The sequence below is a fragment of the Orcinus orca genome, chromosome 11, assembly GCF_937001465.1.
Source record: "Orcinus orca chromosome 11, mOrcOrc1.1, whole genome shotgun sequence".
NCBI classification, from domain to species: domain Eukaryota; kingdom Metazoa; phylum Chordata; class Mammalia; order Artiodactyla; family Delphinidae; genus Orcinus; species Orcinus orca.
In genome coordinates, this window is record NC_064569.1 from 65593737 (window position 1) to 65613863 (window position 20127).

The 20127-nt window shown below is 33.4% G+C and overlaps 1 protein-coding gene across 23 annotated transcripts in view; it reads right to left on the bottom strand.

Annotated features, from left to right (window-relative positions):
• PPFIA2 (PTPRF interacting protein alpha 2) overlaps positions 1-20127 on the bottom strand; it is a 475585-nt gene that overhangs the window by 9924 nt on the left and 445534 nt on the right. For 11 of the 23 annotated variants that reach the window (XM_049694319.1, XM_049694308.1, XM_049694309.1 and 8 more), the window contains 6 exons: positions 16657-16719; positions 15376-15405; positions 13613-13806; positions 9648-9745; positions 3445-3620; positions 2496-2564 (listed from right to left, as the gene is read on the bottom strand). In XM_049694319.1, coding sequence (XP_049550276.1) covers positions 2496-2564; positions 3445-3620; positions 9648-9745; positions 13613-13806; positions 15376-15405; positions 16657-16719 — 630 coding nt within the window. The remainder of the gene's footprint in view (positions 1-2495; positions 2565-3444; positions 3621-9647; positions 9746-13612; positions 13807-15375; positions 15406-16656; positions 16720-20127) is intronic. The other 12 variants (XM_033407163.2, XM_033407178.2, XM_049694311.1 and 9 more) reach the window with 6 other exon arrangements.

Here is a 20127-nt window from a genome sequence, read left to right on the forward strand (position 1 = left end):
CAAGATATATACTAAAGACAGAGATACTTTATAATGATAAAAGGGTCAATTCATCAAAATGATATAATTATGTGCACCTAACAACAGAGTCCCAAAATACATGAAACAACTCCTGACAGAACTGAAGTGAGAAATAGAGCATTCCACAATAGTAGCTAGAAAGACAACATACTGAACAGGAGAAAACATTTGCAAATGATATGACTGATAAGGGGTTAATATCCAAAATATATAACTAGCTCATATAACTCGACAACAAAAAGAAACAACCCAATTAAAAAATGGGCAGAAGATGTGAATAGACATTTTCCCAAAGAGGACATTCAGATGGCCAGCAGACACATGAAAAGATGCTCAACATCATTAATCATCAGAGAAATGCAAATTAATACCAAAATGTGATATCACTTCACACCTGTCAGAATGGCTGTCATCAAAAAGAACACAAATAAGAAATGCTGGAGGGGATGTGGCAAAAAGGGAACCCTTGTACACTGCTGGTGGGAACGTAAATTGCTGCAGCCATTGTGGAAATCAGTATGGAGGTTTCTCAAAAAACTAAAAGTAGAACTACCACGTGACCCAGCAATTCCACTCCTGGGTATATATCTGAAAAAAATGAAAACACTAATTCGAAAAGATACATGCACCCCAATGTTCATAGCAGCATTATTTACAATTGCCAAGATACGGAAGCAACCTAAGTGTTCATCAATAGATGAATGGATAAAAAAGATGTTGCATGTATATATACTATGGAATACTACTCAGCCATAAAAAAGAATGAAATTTTGCCATTTGCAGCAACATGGATGGACTCGGAGGGTATAAGTGAAATAAGTCAGACAGAGAAAGACAAATACTATATGATATCACTTATATGTGGAATCTAAAAAATAAAGCAAACTAGTGAATATAACAAAAAAAGAAACAGATTCACAGATATAGTGAACAAACTAGTGGTTACCAGTGGGGAGAGAGAAGGGCGGAGGGGTAAAATAGGGTTGGGGCTTAAGAGGTACAAACTATCATGTATAAAATAAGCTACAAGGATATGTTGTACAACACAGGGAATATAGCCAATATTTTATAATAATTATAAATGGAGTATAACCCTTAAAAATTGAGAATCACTATGTTGTACACCATAACATATAATATTGTACATCAACTATACTTCAATAACAAAATTTTAAAATTAAAAAAAAAAATTAAATGGCTAAATAAAAACCAAAAGAAAAATTAAAAAAAATACAAACCATAATGGAAAAGAATGTGACAAAGAATATATATGTATATATACACACATATATATACATATATATATACATATATATAGAGAGAGAGAGAGAGAGAACTGAATCACTTTGCTGTACGCAAGAAACTACCACAACATTGTAAATTAACTATACTTCAATAAAAAATTTTAAAAAAAGAATAAGGATTGAAAAGATCATCAAAGTTATAAAATTAAAATCAGTTAAATATTAACTGTTTTTAAAATATATTAATAATTATCCTGATTGGACAGGAGTATGAATTTACAGGAAGTTAGCTGAGGTCAAGACTGTAGAGCTTATCTAACTTCCTCTGAAAAGGACAGCTTGGGTTTTATAAAACCAAGATCACCTGCCCTGCCCATTTGAATGTGGAATTATTGTCTCATTTTAGGAATTGCTGTGTTCATTCACAAAACTATTGTAATCAGCTTTTCTTTACAGCCAAGAAACACCTGCATTTTGCAACACAGAATTATGCATCACTGTATTTTCCACTTCATACTCAGGTTTCCTCCCCATTTCTTCCAGAAAGATCCTTGAAAACCTCAGAAGGAATATTAAAATCCATAGTTTATCAATGCACAGAGTGTGCTAATGTCCCTTGTATTCCTTCATCTTGGGAGACTACTTACATGTTTACTATTTTCCAAATCATTTAAACATGCATTTACTATGTGTAGAGATTCTTACACTCAATATAACCTTCAATTCCTATGACTGTTAAAATGTTACTCATATATTTTTAAGGAAAACACAATATTGATATCTAAAATAATCAAAAACTTCCCATTTATTGAAAGCAAGTTTTTTCTTCCTTTTAATATCCTAAAATTTCCTGTGAAGATATACTGATATTTAAGAAATAAGCACATCCCTTATTAAAGAGCTGAATTTATTAGGGCTAGTGTTGCCATTACTTACAATTTAAAAAAATTTTTGCTCAACATTATTTTGCTGTCATAGCTCATGAAAAATGTCTGAATTTGAAATACTTCTTAGTGTTTCTAACTGCTGATATGATAATATATATGAATTTATAATGTTCTTTCCAAATCAAATTAGTAAAATTAAATATTTAAGAATAATAGTGGGGAAAATTCTAGATTCTATTCATAGAACAAGCATCTGATTAATTTTGAGCACTAGTCCTTGAAAGCCATTTTACTTGTACTGTCCCAGGTCCCTTTTGAATGACAATGACAGACAAAGACTTACTTCATCCAGTCGCCGTTCAGTTCCCAGAGCCAGGAGGTTATTGTATTCCCTTTCGAGAATCTGCCTTGCCTGTCGAGATCAGATTAGAGTTAACATCATTGAAGTCACCTTTTATTTGAAAAATCATAGTGATTATATTTACCTGAGAAAACATTCCAATACCCTGTTTTATTTACAGGGGTCTCATTTTTTTCATCCTCTGTATCTATAAGCCATTGTAAATTTAAACTATAAACACAAGGAAGGGCAATTTTCTTCAGTCTGTGGACACTAGAGACAGCCTCACATAAATGTCTGAGGTCAAAGGGTTTGACCTCACTTTGTTACTTTATTCCAATTGAATATTTTATGTAAACTTTGAAATATACAAAAATGAAATAAAAAGTAAAGTTAGACTGCCACATTTTTATCAAGTCTATGCAGGTAGTTCTGAAACCTGGCCAATCATCATCATTTGGGGAAACTTTAAATGATTAGGGTTCCTGTGCCCTATCTCTTGATATCTGATTTCTTAGGCTTGTGATGTAGATTGCACGTTTTATTTTAAGTTTTTAAGGAACTCCAGCAATTCAAATAATTATCCAGACTTGGGAAACAATGGCACACCCAGAGCTGAGTGTCTGTATAATTCAGACATGTAAATAGAAATGACTGCCCCTCAGAGGGGCAGAGACTAAAGGCCATCTGTCAGGGATATTGATTGGGGGAATCTGGCATTCAGGTGGGAGGTTGGACCACATAACTTCTAAATCCCTTTCAACTTAATTTTATGATATTGTTTTGGCTAGAAATCCAGTAGCTTGAAATTAAAGTCCCAGTGACATATATCAAACGTTGAACTAACTCCCATTAGGAATCATGAATATACAGCCGACTTTTTTTTCCTAAAAGTTTACTTTGTCCTTACATAAACCAGGACACAGTGCAACTACAGCACAAAGGGGCTTGCCTGGGTGTTCTGTGTTGGAATCTGTAGTAATAAAGCTAAGCTGCTGTAGTCAAAGTTCTCATCCAGGGCTATAAGTGAGCCATGCACACCACTTTCAAGAATATTATTTGCATATTCTCGAAGTCCAATTGCTTGTATCCAGCGAATAACTCGATCATTGCTCCACACCAACACATCTAGAAAAAGAGGTGCATCATTTTAGGCTGCAGTATTTTGCATAGTAAATAAAAACTGCTGGCTGAAATGAGCCACAGGCGTCTGGCCAAGTTAGCATTTATGCTGGCTTCTTTATCCACTCCCTAGTGCAGCTGGCTCCTTGTGTTACATGTATTTACCTTTCTAATAACTAACCCTTTCTACTTTTAGCCCAGAAAAAAAATTGTGATTTTAAGAGTGTTTGTTATCACTGAAATGAGAGCATTTCCATCACATGGAACATAATGTCTCAAAGTGTTTCTTGTTTTCATTCTGGAGCTCTAGGGGTCTGTCTGAAGTTCAATGCTTTTACCACCAGATGGGGACGTTTCTTATTTGTGTCCATATACAGCTCTTCAGTCAAGAGAGCAAGATGACAATCTAAAATGGTTCTTCATCAGAGTATTTTTAAACTACTACCTAACTATTGTGTATAGGCTAGAAGAAACTTTTTTTTTTTCCATCTGAAGCAATAAGTCAGAGAACAGAATAGTAAGAGAACAGGCACTCAATAGTTTGATACTTACCCTACTATTTTGTCAATCCATTATTTCTCAATCACATACTAATCCAAAAATCAACCACTCTCAAGTCATAAGTTGTTTTTCCTTTTAGGTTGAAACGCAATATTTTACTAAGGTACAAAACACTTTGAATTTTATTTTCTAAAACTAAAACCTTTAGAGAAAAATGTCATATATACCTTTTTAGACCATAACATATCAAAGTATATTTTATCCTTTTTCCATTCCTTCTCATTATGAGTGGACATAATACTACATAATAGCCAGCAAAACAGTCAGAAGGACAAGAATGTTCCATTGAAAAGAAAGAATTTTGAGGAACTTAAGGGGAAATGAGAAAATAATTAAAACTTTTTTTCTAAAAAAAGAATCAAAACTTTTTTTTCATTTCTAGAAAGGGAAATGAAACCCATAATTTACTAGTACAGTAAAAGTAAGTTTTCCTATTAATTTTTTTTTCTTTCAGAATGAAATATATACCTTATCCGGAAAAAGTATAAAGAATACTTTGGGAACTATTCTTCAACTTCAACTGTTCATTTCCCCAATTTAACTTATCTGCAAAAATCTTATTAGTATTTTCTTCTTTGTGTGTGTGTGTGTGGGGGGGAGAGTATTTATATATTAAGTTTTTCAAAAGCATTACTAATTTGTCCTAATGCATTAATTTATAACCAATTCAGATACTTCAGCACCACAGAGGTCCCCTCATGTCCTTTCTCAATTATCCTCACCTCAACAATAACCAATATTCTGACTATGCTCACGCCAGATTAATTTTGCCTGATTTTTTAGTTTTTTTATAAATGCTGTCGTACAATATGTATCTTCACTCAGTATAGGGTTCACCCATGCTATGACAAATAGCAGTAGCTTGTTTATTTAGTATTCCATTGTATGATTATGTCACAATTTATCCCTTCTACTGTTGATGGAAATTTGGGTGGATTCTACTGTGGTTATTAAGAATAGTGCTGCTTTGGGGCTTCCCTGGTGGCACAGTGGTCGGGGGTCCGCCTGCTAATGCAGGGGACGCGGGTTCGTGCCCCGGTCTGGGAGGATCCCACATGCCGCGGAGCAGCTGGGCCCATGAGCCATGGCCGCTGAGCCTGCGCATCCGGAGCCTGTGCTCCGCAACAGGAGAGGCCACAACAGTGAGAGGCCCGCGTACCGCTAAAAAAAAAAAAATATATATATATATCTATATCCACCAGTATCTTTTCAACTATTGCTTCTTCCTCATTCTCTCTTAACCTCTCTTTCTGGGATTCCAATTACACCTATACTAGACTCCTCCCTGTGTCCAGTGTCTCTAATGATCTGTTTTGTATCACTCATCCTTTTGTTTCTTTTCACGTTTCAGGCCAGATATTTTCAACTGATATATCTTTTATTTCATTATTAGTTTCAGTTTAAACTTTCTGCTTCTTAAAATTTCCATTTAATCATTTCTTAACATATTGATTCTAGCTCTTTATTAAAAATTTTCCATTTTGTCACCTATTTTCTTAACACATTAATCACAATTGTTTTAAAGTCCATGTCTGAAAAAAAATCATCCAGGGTCACTTGTGGATATATTTATATTTTCTGTTTTATTCCTTTTGGTTTTCCTCATTTTGCCCCATTATTTGACATGTTTTATATATATATATACATATATATATATGTATATATGTATATATGTGTGTGTGTGTGTGTGTGTATATATATATATATATATATATATATATATATATATATATATATATATATATAAATCCCTGACTTTATGACTGAAAAATGCCTCAAGAGGAACTTTCCATAAAGTGTCAGGCTTACTTATTTCTTGTTTCTCCAGGTTCTTGGTTCCTCAAGACCTGGCAGCTTTGTCACCTCTAAATTACAATGTTCCCTCCCCTGTTCTGTAAGACAGGGAAAAGCAGCAGAGAATGACCAGGCTTACCTCTCAACACATTCCTCTTTTTCTCAAGATCATGGCCTCTCAAGGCTCGGGTGTCTTAATTGCTTTCTGCTGCCTTCAAACAGCTGTTTATTGATTGATCTAGTTTTTCTACTTGTTCTTGGTTGATTTAACGTATTCCATTATAGTCAGAAGTGGAGATTCCTGAGATTAATTTGTACTCTTTTTGTCTCTACCAATCCATGGTGGTGGTAAAGCATTTGCATATGAATCTGGAAGGTATATATACCTCACATACCTCTACTTAACTCCTATTGTGGCTTGAACAATTTTATTTCAAAAGAAAGGCCCTAAGTCTCTCTTTGGATTTGGTTTAATGAGAAACATGTGAGGAAAGACTCAAAATGCCCACTTTCCACAATCGCATTACTATATCCTGCTCCAGCCAAAGAATGAATTTCTTCAGGAAGTAGGATGTTTATCGTCTCCCTCAGAGTTTCAGCTCTTTCTTTCCCCATGTCTTCAGCAAAGCAAAGGACTTTGGTAATAATCCTTACTATCTATGGAAATTTTATATTATATATATATTCACTGGGTCTCCCTGGTCAGTCCTAAAGTATATGTTTTCCTCTGAGCATTCATTAGTTTTTCCATTGAGGCATTAGACCTCAGAAAACAGGATGTAAGTTGGTTGGCATTATATTTTGGTTACATTAGTCAGCTGCTGTTGATAGCAACTGATTAGTTCTAACTACTGGTTATACCACACTTGCACTTCAAAAGTTGGGTAGGTATGTATGGTTGGCAGTAACAGTTCTCCAATTATTTTTACTAAATGCAACATTTAAAAAACTAATGGGGGCTTCCCTGGTGGCGCAGTGGTTGAGAATCTGCCTGCTAATGCAGGGGACACGGGTTCGAGCCCTGGTCTAGGAAGATCCCACATGCCGCGGAGCAACTAGCCCCGTGAGCCACAACTACTGAGCCTGCGCGTCTGGAGCCTGTGCTCCACAACAAGAGAGGCCGCAATAGTGAGAGGCCTGCGTAATGCGATGAAGAGTGGCCCCCGCTTGCCACAACTAGAGAAAGCCCTCGCACAGAAATGAAGACCCAACACAGCCAAAAATAAATAAGTAAATAAATAAATAAAAAGCCAAGCATTTGAAGCCCTTAAAAAAATAAAAATAAAAAAAAATAAAAAAAATAATGGGACAATAGTTCAACAAAAATGTGGAGTTTTCTTTACACTAAATGGATTTGCAAATAGGAAGTATTTGTTCTTTTTTGGAGCTGGATTTGTATTTTGATAGCCTATGACATATTTTGTAGTTACCATATTTCTGCAAATATGCGTCTACCAAAAATTCCATTGCCATATCTGTAGTTATTCATGAAATAATAAGTATAAAATAATCCATTTATTTACAGGGTAAAGGTAAATAAGACACTAATACCAAATTCTCTTCTTCAGAACAACACAGTTTTGTTTTTCTTTTCATTTTGTAAATCAGATCCCTTTCTATAAATCTGTTTCCAAGCAAATTTTATGCTCTGACTTTAAAGCTTTGTAAGGATCCTCTTGACCTAAACAATAAATGTCTAGAGATCAGTGTTGACTGTTTCCTAGCAACAAATTAAATGCTTATAGATTTTGATATTCACATGGTCTCTTCACTTCAGAAAGCTGTTCATTAAGGTCCAGGTTAATTAACACTTCAGATAATAACAGAGACCCCTAGTCACAGTCAAGAGTTATTCCTGTAAATGTCATCAGATCAGTTACAGGAAATGGGCTATTTATGATCTCACTCACAGCTACTTCACACATGGAGTTGCCTGTGTATAATCATAGTGAATCCTGGCAGCTTTTCTCAGAGCTACACTCTAACTAGCAATTGCCAAATACTAATATAATATTTGATGTAGTGCCAAATCATCTGTCTACATAAGAAGCATTTCATGTGATGAGACCAAGCATAATAAAATCTAATTGGAAAAAATGCTTCAAAAAAGAAAACCAGAAACAGGTATCCCATGGGTAAAATCTATTTGTGTGCTAAAACATCTCTGTTAGGTCAAGCACAGACTTCCTTTTGGTGTCTTTATTTGGCCAATTAGTTCCCAAATTTCAATTCAACTGAACAGCAGTGCTCTAAAAACAACTTGCAATTTCCTGGGTCCCCAAAATAAAGTGAAATCAAATAACCCAATTTTGATAATGGAAGAACACTTTCTTGCTCCTAGGTAATGAGTCAAATGGAGCGTTACAAGAAATCCATTGTGTGTCTGTCTACTCTCCAATGAACCATATATAGAAAAATACTTTTAATCAATCACCTTCACAGGCATTCAAACCCATTCCACTCTAACTAATGTACTGTCCAAGAACTGCCAAAGATAAAAGTGATTTCTGACAATATTTATCACAAATGAAAATTACAGAAGTCTAAGATAGGTGATCTGAAAGAATAAAACAGTGCTAAACTTTAATATGGGAAGGAAGGGTAACATGTAATATATACTATTTTCATGTCTAAGGTAAGCCCTAAAGGCAGTGAAGATGACAATAAACAAACTCGTGCCTAACTTTGAACAATTAATGTACAAACACTTATTGAATTTGATGAAATGCTTCCATGTATCAACTCCTGGGTAATGGTAAACAGAAATATAAGGAGTTTATTTTGCTTCTACTCAAAATTTTCTTCAAAAAATTTGAGACTTTTTTCCATTAAAAAGTATAAATAGACATAAAAGGGCTTATGATTTTTGCCCATAAAAGTCCCATAGATATTTATATCTTATACCTAATCATTAAATTTTCCTTCAACAACAACAATAATAAAAATAAAGTGGTCTCTAACAAGTATAAAGTCTAACATGTTGTTCTTTTTAAACAATTATTTCCCCTGTATATTAAGGTACTGCTCAACATTTAAAGAGTTAATTACTAAATACAGTACTTTTCTAAAGTCTGTTATAGGAAGTGTCTTACTGGTTTGTACAAACAATTGTTGCAGCAGTTAGTAATGTTTCTAAAATCATTCCTAGCTAAAATTATTAATGGACTAGTCTCATTTATAGGGGAAAATTCCCTCTGTAACTTCTATATAAAAATCCCTGTATAATTTCAACAACTATATTACAAAAATAAAATATCTGGTCACTGAAATAGAATTCAAATGATGCAAACCAGGGATAAACTGCTATAAATAAATTATATACCATGTTTCTCTGAATCATAATGAGAATGTTCTATAAAAAGTCTGACAAAACTATCTATGTGGAGGCATGTTTACGATAAACAGAATATATAAGCAATAGGTTCAGAGGAATAAATCTCAATTCAGAAAATCAAGAATATTCCCCAAGTGGGATATCTATCTTATAAAGTGATGATATCCTTTTCTGAGTTTTAATCAGAAAAGTAATGAAAAAGAAATAATGATGACACTCTTCTAGCTGAATACTTACGTTACTTAATGACAATTGTAATGCATACAGCATTTTAGGTTCATAAAAGTGAAAGCTAAAAATCCCAGAAAAAAAAAGGCATTTGATATGAAAGAAAGACATATTACCTTTTATTTCATGTTGGCTTGCTTCTCGTCTTCTTTCTAGTTCTTTTCGGTCATAATTCAACCTCTTTAAGCACATAATTCCATATTGTAAACTTGTTCTGTTATTTTTTTTTAAAGGAGAAAACACATTTAGTTTACTCACTAGATGATTAAGCATAGTCAACACTATGCACTACTTCTTCAGGCAACAGGTTAATAAATTCCATTTGTAATTAAATCCTTTAGAATTGGAGGGAATTAAAATTATAGTTATTCTAAGCACACAGTGTTTCTAAGGGGTAAAAAAAATATATTTTTAAAATAACCATAGTCTTAAAATAAATCTTGGATTATGTTGTTCATCCACATGTCTTTGTTTTCCATTAGGCTATTTCAACATTGTTTGAAGACAAATGAACATTTTACTCCTTTGAAAAGAGTCACTATTATGGAGACAAGAAGGAAATTATAAGAAAAGGATACTCTTCTTTTTAGCTGATGAGAAAAATAATATAAAAACATGAATGAGGGCTTCTCTGGTGGCACAGTGGTTAAGAATGACACAGGTTTGAGTCCTGGTCCAGGAAGATCGCACATGCCACGGAACAACTAAGCCCATGCACCACAACTACTGAGCCTGCGCTCTAGAGCCTATGAGCCACAACTACTGAACCCACGTGCCACAACTAGAGCCCACACACCTAGAGCCCGTGCTCTGCAATGAGAGAAGCCACCACAATAAGAAGCCCGCACACCGCAACAAAGAGTAGCCCCCGCTCATCACAACTAGAGAAAGCCTGAGCACAGCAACGAAGACACAACACAGCCAAAAATAATAAATAAATAAATAAATTTATAAATAATTAATAAAAAGATGAATGAGTTAAGTGATAACATACAGAACCAAATATCAAAATGAATAGCCACCAACTCTAAGTGATACAGAAATATGTGAAAGGAACAAGTCAGCAGATATTGAAACTCTATGTGGAAAGGCTATTGTGGAAGAGCAGAAAACTGACTGATCCTTAAAGGATCAGGCAAAGGGAGGGTTAGTAAAGGATATGGAACACCATGAACACAGGATGGCTGATGAAATGTTAAATGTGTGGTGATAGATCCTCTGTCCACAGTGAAGATCTATGCCAGGAAGTTAGGAGGAATAAGATTTTATATGGAGAATGGGGTTACATTAAGGAAAGTTTGCATTCAGAGTAAGTGTAGAACACATCAAGGTGATAAAAATTATTGGACAATTTTCACAGGAGGATAAAAATGACAATAAAAGGTTTTGGTTTAAGAGAGAATAATCTGGAAGTAACACAAGAGTCGGGGAAAATAGGTAATTCTAGGGGACAGGGAAATTAGTTGAAGAAGAAATGCTGTCAAAATAAAGGTCCCACTAAGGACAAAGAAAAGCATGAAAAGAAAATCTAGAAACCAGAGATGTTCAGAGAGAAGAAAGAAGACTTACTGATATTATATATAAAGGATGTGGAAGAGTATAATAGGTAAAAAAGAACCTCTAGGCCTCAAGAACAAACAGCACTGAATATTAGTGATTTCTTAAATGTTTAGAATTATAGACAAATTTAGACATACACATTGGCCAGGCTACTCTTAAGTGCTGGATTCATTTCTAAGCCCTGCATTTTAATAAGAACAATGCTGAGTTCAAATATTTCAGAATCAGAGGAAAATGGAAAGAAATCTGCATTAATTGCTGTTATGGGATAAACTGTGTTTCCCCAAATTCTTACAACGAAGCCCTAATGCCCAATACTTCAGAATGTGACTGTGATGGGAGACTGGGTCTTAAAAGAGGTAATTAAGTTAAAATCAGATCATCAGGGTATGCCTTAATCCAGTATGACTGGTGTCCTTATAAGAGGAAATTTGGACACACAGAGAAACCTGGGAAGTACACACACACAGGAAAGACGATGTGAGGACACAGTGAGAAGGCAGCTATCTGCAAGCCAAGGAGAAGAAACCAATAATGCTGACACCTTGATCTTTGTTTTCTAGATTCCAGAACTTTGAGAAAATAAATTTCTGTTGTTTAAGCCACCCATCTATGTTATTTTGTCATGCTAGCCCAAGCAAACTAATTCAGTGGAATACCAGATAATACTGATGTAAAAACCATCATAGACATTAGCCAGCTTGAGGTTAAACCACTGGGTCTTGCCTAACTTCTGCCCAATTTTTGTATGTAATGTAAAATTGTGCTATAAAAAGGATATATGTTGTTACAACAATGTCTTGTCAGATGGAAAACTGGGCTGTAAAGACAATGGGATGCCATATGCAGTAAAGTATTACTTGCTTTACGTCAGAGCTAAGCATAGCATAAAGATGAAGCTTGTGTATTTCCCAGAACAAACAAGAACCCTGCCATTTGAGTAATTTTTATTTTTTAAAAAAGAAAACTTGATCTCTGGATGAATCATTTCTACTATAATAATAAAGCAATTAAAAGTTGATCCAGTGAAGAATAGAAAACAGGCACAAGTGTGTCATCAAAACTTCTAATATTTAAAAGTCTATTGCAACCACACAAAATTTGAGGCCCTAAATGTTCAGTGACAGGGAACTCACTACCTCACAACGTGTGTACTATAGAGCAATTGAGAGTGGTACAAAGTTGTATTTTCTGTTGAACATAAATCACTCACCCTATTATCTATACCTATTTGTACTAGAAAAGCACATGTTCAAGACAGCAAATATTACTCTATCACATAATATTAAAACATAAGAAAACTTATCTAAAGTCTTCCCTTATCCAAGCTAAATTTCTTTAATTCCTTCCTTTCCCCCAGATTTTTACCACTTTATCAAAAACAATTTAATGTCCATAAATTAATACAGTTTCTTATTGTTATCTCACCACATGATAGGACTTTTATTGTGCCTGCCAATAAACACAGTCTAAATATGCCCTGTCAAGCCATTAACCAGAACTGAGATTTTTGTGTCAGCTATAAATCACATCTTTTTCACTTGAACTGCTTTTAAATCATGAATTCCCCATCCAGCATTTTAATGGTTTTTAAAAACGATGTTATATTTATCTCTACTAAATTTAATCCAACAGTGTAAACAACTGTGTTAAGATTCAAAACATTTTGATAAATTTGACTGAAGAATCTCAATTATTATCTCTTTATCCTAACTTTAGTCATTAACCTATATGATTTTTATACCATTTTAATTTCCATCACTAATTAAATGTTGGACAGGATGTGAACACAGTTTCCCAAATTGTCTAGATTTATATTTATTAATTTATTATAATAACTAACTGTATATAAAATAATCATAATACAGATTCTGCAGATAACCTACAACGAGATCAGGCTACAACATAACATTTATGACATGGCATTATAACAACCATTTTTTTACTCCCTAGATGATAAGCAACTTGAAAAACTAATTTTCATTTGCCTTTCATTTATCTGTGCTCTTACCAATGTCTCATAACCCATTCAGTATTTTTTTTCCTGAAAATTAATGTACAAATAAGCAAAAGCACTAAAAGGTTTACACAAAAACAAAAATTTTCTTCAGAAGGGAATTCCTTCTCAAATTTTTTTCTAGTATATCCCTAAGTTATATAATTTATAACTCCATATATAGTTGAGACTGATGATTTTATTCTTAATAAATAATTTTCTAATATTAAAACATATATAGATACAAATCACAAACATGAAATTTCCTACAGATACAGGGGAAAAAAAGATCTATGCTGTATGAGAATTTTGTACTCTCCAGTTCCATAAACTTTGGGCATGTAATATGCACCCAGCTCTACATTAGATAGTCCCTGCAATTTGTTGCATAAAGATACTTTGCCAAGTTGATGTACACAGATGTTTCAAAGAGCACATATTCTATATTTCTTAAATATCTTTATGTTCTAGTAATATACACAGTTATTTATTTTTCACTTTAATTACTTTTTGGAAAAAACGTACCGATGGAAACTATCCACCATTTTTAAATGGACACGGAGATCTTTTTTTGTTAGGTGATCTAACATTCTTGCATCTACCAAGCATTCCATAAAATAACTTCTGTATTGAGGTAACCCCAGGCTGGGAAGCCATTCGTTTCCAATCCACTCGTGGTTCATATCTCCATATGCCAGGGTCTGTAGGAAAACCGGACACTAGAATTGTTTTATAGCAGTCAAGTTTCTTAGCCAATAAAATGAGACGGTAATTGGAGGGTATGGGCTATCATTATAATTGATATTTAATTCCTATGGTATATTGAAACAAAGTAGAAATAATATTTAGCCTCTAAATATTTGATTTATTTTGGTACAAAGTGGAACTCTGGGTACATGTATGAAGGTCCTTGCCTAAAGAGAATGATTAGGTTCACTTTGTTTTGCTCAAAAGGAATTACATTTTATACAAATATGCATTTTAATTCAAAAGCTAAAATGAATGATATAATACAAATGCTGAGCTTAAAGATCCTTTCTTTGTATTGATAGATTTATTTAATTCAACTTATTTTATTTTTATCTGTTAGCCAATACGCCACCATTTCCTTCTCTTCAATGCTACTATTACCATTGCCATGGTGTAATGGCAAATCTTGATGTCAAAATAGAAACCTCAGTAAATGAATAGAGAAAGGAGGCACAAGGCTAGAGAGATAGAATGCTGAAGCTTTATGTGGCCATTGTTGTTACCTAGGGAGGCATGCAGCCCGTATTCTATAAAAATTGATGCAGTCAGTCTTTCATAGATATCAATCAATACAGACTCTGCACTTAAAGAAGCAGAGCATGATCAAACTCTAAGACAATCTAATTCTTTAATATAACAATATGAACTGATCTTACCACTGTTCTTAAAAGCCAAAATGAAAACCAAAATCAACCATCATCTCTAAAGCAATTTTAAAAAAAAACTATTAATCTCTATTAATTTGACAATGTCTTCTATTTAGTTCCTTATCAAACAACAAATTCACAATTATAACATGTATTTCTAATGAAAATCTAGGTGTTCCCTTTATTTTGTGTGTTCTTAAAAAATGAAATTCTCACTAAAATAAAAACCTAATGCAACCCTAATTTACTCAATGTTTAAATGTAGGTCCTAGTAATAACTACAAAAATTTTTCTTACAGTCAAAGTTTGAATCACATTACCTATAACACACATTAATTCTTTTAGTAATAAACATGCAGAAATGTTGAAAAAGGAACAGCTTCCTTGCAAGCATATATGTTTGTTCAAAGTACAGATGCTTAGCTCATATGCCATCTCAATAAATGGGAGTGACTTCTGACGTGTAGTCGCAAGGCTAACACATGTCCCTCCAACTCCATTTCTCACACACTTTCCATTATACTTTAAAGAATAGGTGATTCCAAATAAGTTTTTTGAAATCTCCCCTCCCCGCTTACAACCAACATAAATGATTCCTGATTAAATATATTCAGGGGTGATTTCCAAGAAATTTAAGTTATAGTTCATTCTTTTAAAGGAGAAATGAAATTTTCCTTTCAAAAGAGGCCAGGTATAAAATGATGATCATCTTCTTTGCAAAATATGGTGATTTTAAAAGACCTTATAGTATTCAACATAATAAAGTCAAATACATGATTAGCCTAATCTTAAGCTAAGTGAAGACTTATAATATTATGACATACAATTTTCTTACTTTATATCCTTATAGCCTACTAAATGATATTGTTTTAAAGCACATGAATTTCCTACCTGGGCCCAGCTTCCTTCCTCAGATTCTTTCTGTGTTAGCAGCAGGAAATGATTAATAAAGCAGATAAAGATAAATTAATCTCAAATTAATACAGTGAATTTTTTCTAGTAGAAGCAAAATTGCTTTGTTATTAAAAATGTTAATTAAGACACAGACAAATAAGTACACAGATCCTTATTCAGATCCACAGTAATCAATAGAGCAGTTCAAGGGCAACTAAAAAGGCACCTACACAGTTTCTAATTTATTCTAATTAAATGCACACACATACAACATATGGAATTTTCATGATACATTTGATCTGGTCATTCCAAACCTTTTCTAATTCTTAAAAGTGTGGGATTTTACAAATGTAATAAGTTATGACAAAAATTTCTGATTATATACATACAAATATACGATACATAAATGTGTATACATACATATGATGGATAAATCTTATATAAAGTAAATTAATGGAGTGGACAAAGTAACTGCATCCTTCTAACAAAACTTTGTGGTAATCGAATGGGTTTCAGTAAGAATCAACAACAAACAAAGCTAAACAAGAAAAGACCAAGCACAACAAACTAAAAATGTAATTAGCACACAACATTGGCATTTTTATTCATCAGAAACTAGATAATCAATTTTTCAAAGAGGAATAAAATTAAAAGGACATTAAATTAAAAATAAGTTGCTCATAATAAAATGCATGGCATGCCCAACTTTGTTACTTTAAATGAGAAATGATTATATGTAATATATTTTTAAAAGCTGACAATTACAATGAGTCACGATGAATTTTTTAAGTCTGTGCTTTTAATACTACATGAACACTTTGCATGCGGGTGGGAGGAGGAAGCTCTGTATTTGAGAATGGTAAAGTACAAGAAACTGAATAATTATATTTAAAATGAGTATTCAATCTACACATTCTATTACAAATTTAATTGGGTTTGGTAACATGCATTACCTGTGAATATGTTCAATTTTAAGTGATATTTGTTATCAAAACTTTCCAATGTTGCAAAATGTATAAATAAGCGTCATTAAATTCTTGATTATTGTTTGCATGTTACAAACTCTTATATTAACCACATTATGCCAATCTAGTACGGCTTCATTTAAAAATGTCTAGGGTCAGTGAAATAAAACCATAATGAAAAATGTTAGTTATCATTGCATATTACTATGTAAACATACCCCATTCACTCTGATCTACACAAACAAAATAGCTTTTCCATCCAAATAGCAGCAAAATAACTTTCTTCATGTTCAACAAAGCTGTAAAGACTAACCGTTTTTGCTGGAGCTGCAAGATTTTCCATTTCTTCATGGGTCACCCAAACGTTGCCGGAAGGCTAGTGAGGAGGCCCAGAGGGAAGCAGTGGGATCCATGGGAGGGAAGCAGTGGTAAAGAAGAAACGCAGCACCACTGTAAGTTAATGGTACCACAGTAACACGACCATGCTCTTGCTTCTATAGCATGCACAAGAGACAGCATTGCTAGTTTCTCATAGCTGTCTTTTTCTTCTACTTCAAAAGATTAAATAGAAAGAGGCATGCTGTGAAGCTCACATGTGATAGATTTAAAATGATACGTCTGTAATTATTAATCAGGAAAAAGGCTTAATCAAAATTTGCATTTCAGTGGTATGCGGCTATTGGATCCACTTTTTGTAATCATGGAGAACTGAATAAATTTGATCTGTAGAAGAATATTTTTATTTTTTTCTTCAGTAAACAAAGGCACATGTATTTTGTTGTGTTATTACCTATATTTTGTTCACAAAGTTTTAATTCTTCAAAGTCCTTGGAAAGAGAAAACTGGTTGTAAATACAAAGCTGAAAGCTCTATCATAAACTGTGTGGAAACCAATATCAGCTTTTCCCAAATGACCGCTTCCTTTTACAGTTCAGTAAATATGTTGTTTTCCTATATTCTTATAGAGAAAAAAGAAGAGAAATGCTATTTTGGAGTTAATAATAGGTATTTTTCCATTAAATATTGTCAGAAGTCACAAAACCTAGGTTTCCTAATTTTTTAGCAGTATCCTTCACTATTATAGATGTAAAAGGAAATTTTCCCTCTAGCAGGCATTATTCTATTATGAAGTCTCATTTGCCTTCTAAATAAAACAACCCAAGATGTTTGTTTTATACACTGAAGTATTAATACATACAATTTCTAGACCAAAGTCCACTTAGTAACATACAGATCACTGGGAACCACCTCCCATCAAATTCCACCATTTTACTGGGAAATATTTATGAACATTTCAATGTTGTCCAAGCACATCAATTCTATAGTTAACAGTGGAATTTAATCTTATGTATTGCTTGTTACTTGTTTTGGAAGGGGTCTAGTTTCAAAGAATTGGAAGTAGCAAAGTTGATACCCCGACGTAAGTCATCACCATAATTCTCTCTTGCCTTTTCTACCAACACATAGTACCATGTTGACTTATTTTCTATCATAAATAATGTAATTTAATATAATTTTTAAAATAACTACATATAAACTAAATTGATGAATATAATTTGACATAAGATAAATCTCATGTATAAGAGAGTTACTCATATATATAGTTGTGTAACAAAACAGATTTGAGTAGTAAATATTTATAATAAATCATATGGGCATAAAATCTCAAAGGATAAGCATCATATATATGTAAAGAATTCTCATTCTCCTACCATTTTGGAATTTTGAGCATATATGAATTTTTTCCTAAAAGATAAAACCGTGCACATCTGTAAAATATACTGAGAATACAGCAGCCATCCATGTCATTAAATGCCCCTCCCTTCTATCCCTAGGTTCCAGGAATGGTGCTCATTATAAAGAGAAAGTTGTGTATGAATATATGAATCATTAAATCATTTGGCAGAAATTGCTTTTACTGAATTTTTGAGCCGTGTACTATGCTAAAAATAATTTTGCAATCATCTGTCACATTCCCTTTACACCCAGTGACAACAGTGTTTTGCCTGAGTGGCTATACTGTTTAACGTGAGCTTCAGTGATGGTTACCTGAGAGGAAATTCATTTAAGCCAGATTGTTTTACAATGATTTCTAAGGATTCGACCTTGATTGTGAATCCAAACAATGAAGATCTCCCTCCTTCTATAAGAAACTTGACCAGTATTATTTCATACTAGAATACATACATGTATAATCTCTTTCACAGGTTAAAGTCTATATTTGCCAGTCTATCACCATATTCTGGGGTGAGAAGGACTCTGCAAGCTATGGCTTTATCTGTATCTTTACATGCAACATGAGTATATATCCAGGGCAATTTTCTAAAATATGGTTGCGAAACTTTCTGAAGTTGTAAGTTAGCTGTTCACTTATGCTCTGCAGTTTTACTTCTGAGAAGCACTGCCTGCTCTAGAGTCTTGTAAAGTAATCCATAAAATGACTTCTAAACAACCCAATCAGTTAGGCATTAGTTGAGGTTTTAACAAGTTTATTTTATAAGCAAACCCATGTGTAGTAAGTCAATTATTCAGATTTATTTCTTTTTACCACCAGTTTAAAAGATGGAACTTTCAACAGGGTAAGTCATAAAAGGGTGCTTTAGAGCATGAGTGTTTCAGAGCATGTGTGTGTCTGAGCACATCTTAGAGAATAGCTAGAGTGGGACGCTTTGAGCAACCAAGGGACTCTGGTGCCTTGGGTCCAAGGATAAAGACAATGCAAAAAGTAGCTTGGAAAAGCATAAAGGACAAGTATCATATAATTTGGTTGTGGTTTTCTGAGAGCCGCTGAAAATCATTTACATCAGTCCACGCTGCAACCCCCAGTATCTGAGCTGGAGAATGCAAACCAGTAGACTTTTTTTCTTCTTCTTCTTTTTTTTTTTTTTTTGTGGCGAATACCATTTGAGTCTAGCAAATGATTTCTAAAATTTTAACTATCTGGAAATTTACCAAATTATAATCAAGAGGCTTGAGTTCTAGCAGTGCCACTTCTCAGTAACTACCCAGGACATTTCCTAAACCTCTCTAAATTTTAGAATCTACATCCATTAAGTAGACTAAAACTGCATACTCATACTAGAAAAAATACAAATAATTTAAAATTATGATGTAATATATTCTGATACAGGGCTGGGACTAGGATGAGGTAGGTGAGGTGTCAAGGGGGCTACATTTAAAGAAGCACTCACTTTCAGGATCATGCAAGTGCAAGGTCGGTACTGACAGTGAGTGCCTCATTCAATTTTATTTGAGGTGCCTTGCTGGCCTCACTTTAGTCCAGATGGAGTAGAGTATTCAGATAGTATTATCAAATGAGATCTAGTAGGAAAATTCCTAAAGGATGTTGAGAATTAAAGCACTTAACTAATTAGATCATTTAGGACAGAATTATGATATAAAAATTAATATTAAAATGAGTTTAAGGAAAAAATGAGTTTAAGGGATAACTCATGAAAATTAATTGGAGGAAAATAATTCTCTTGCTGTCAGAAATACAAAATAAGTAAACCAGCCAGACCTCAGAATAATCCTAAACTTTATCTAGCTAGAAGTAACTTGTTACTACATAAGTCATTTTGAAGAATTTTTTATTTTATAATTGAATTACAAACTAAATTAATTTGAAATTTACTTTTCACTTTCAAAATGGCCTAGATCCACATTTTTCCCTTATCTGAATTGATATGTCTCACCATAAGAGGAGAAATATTTCTCATTATAATAAGACTAGTTTTACACAATTATATTTCACCTTATTTATATTAAAGGTTGAGGCTTAGGA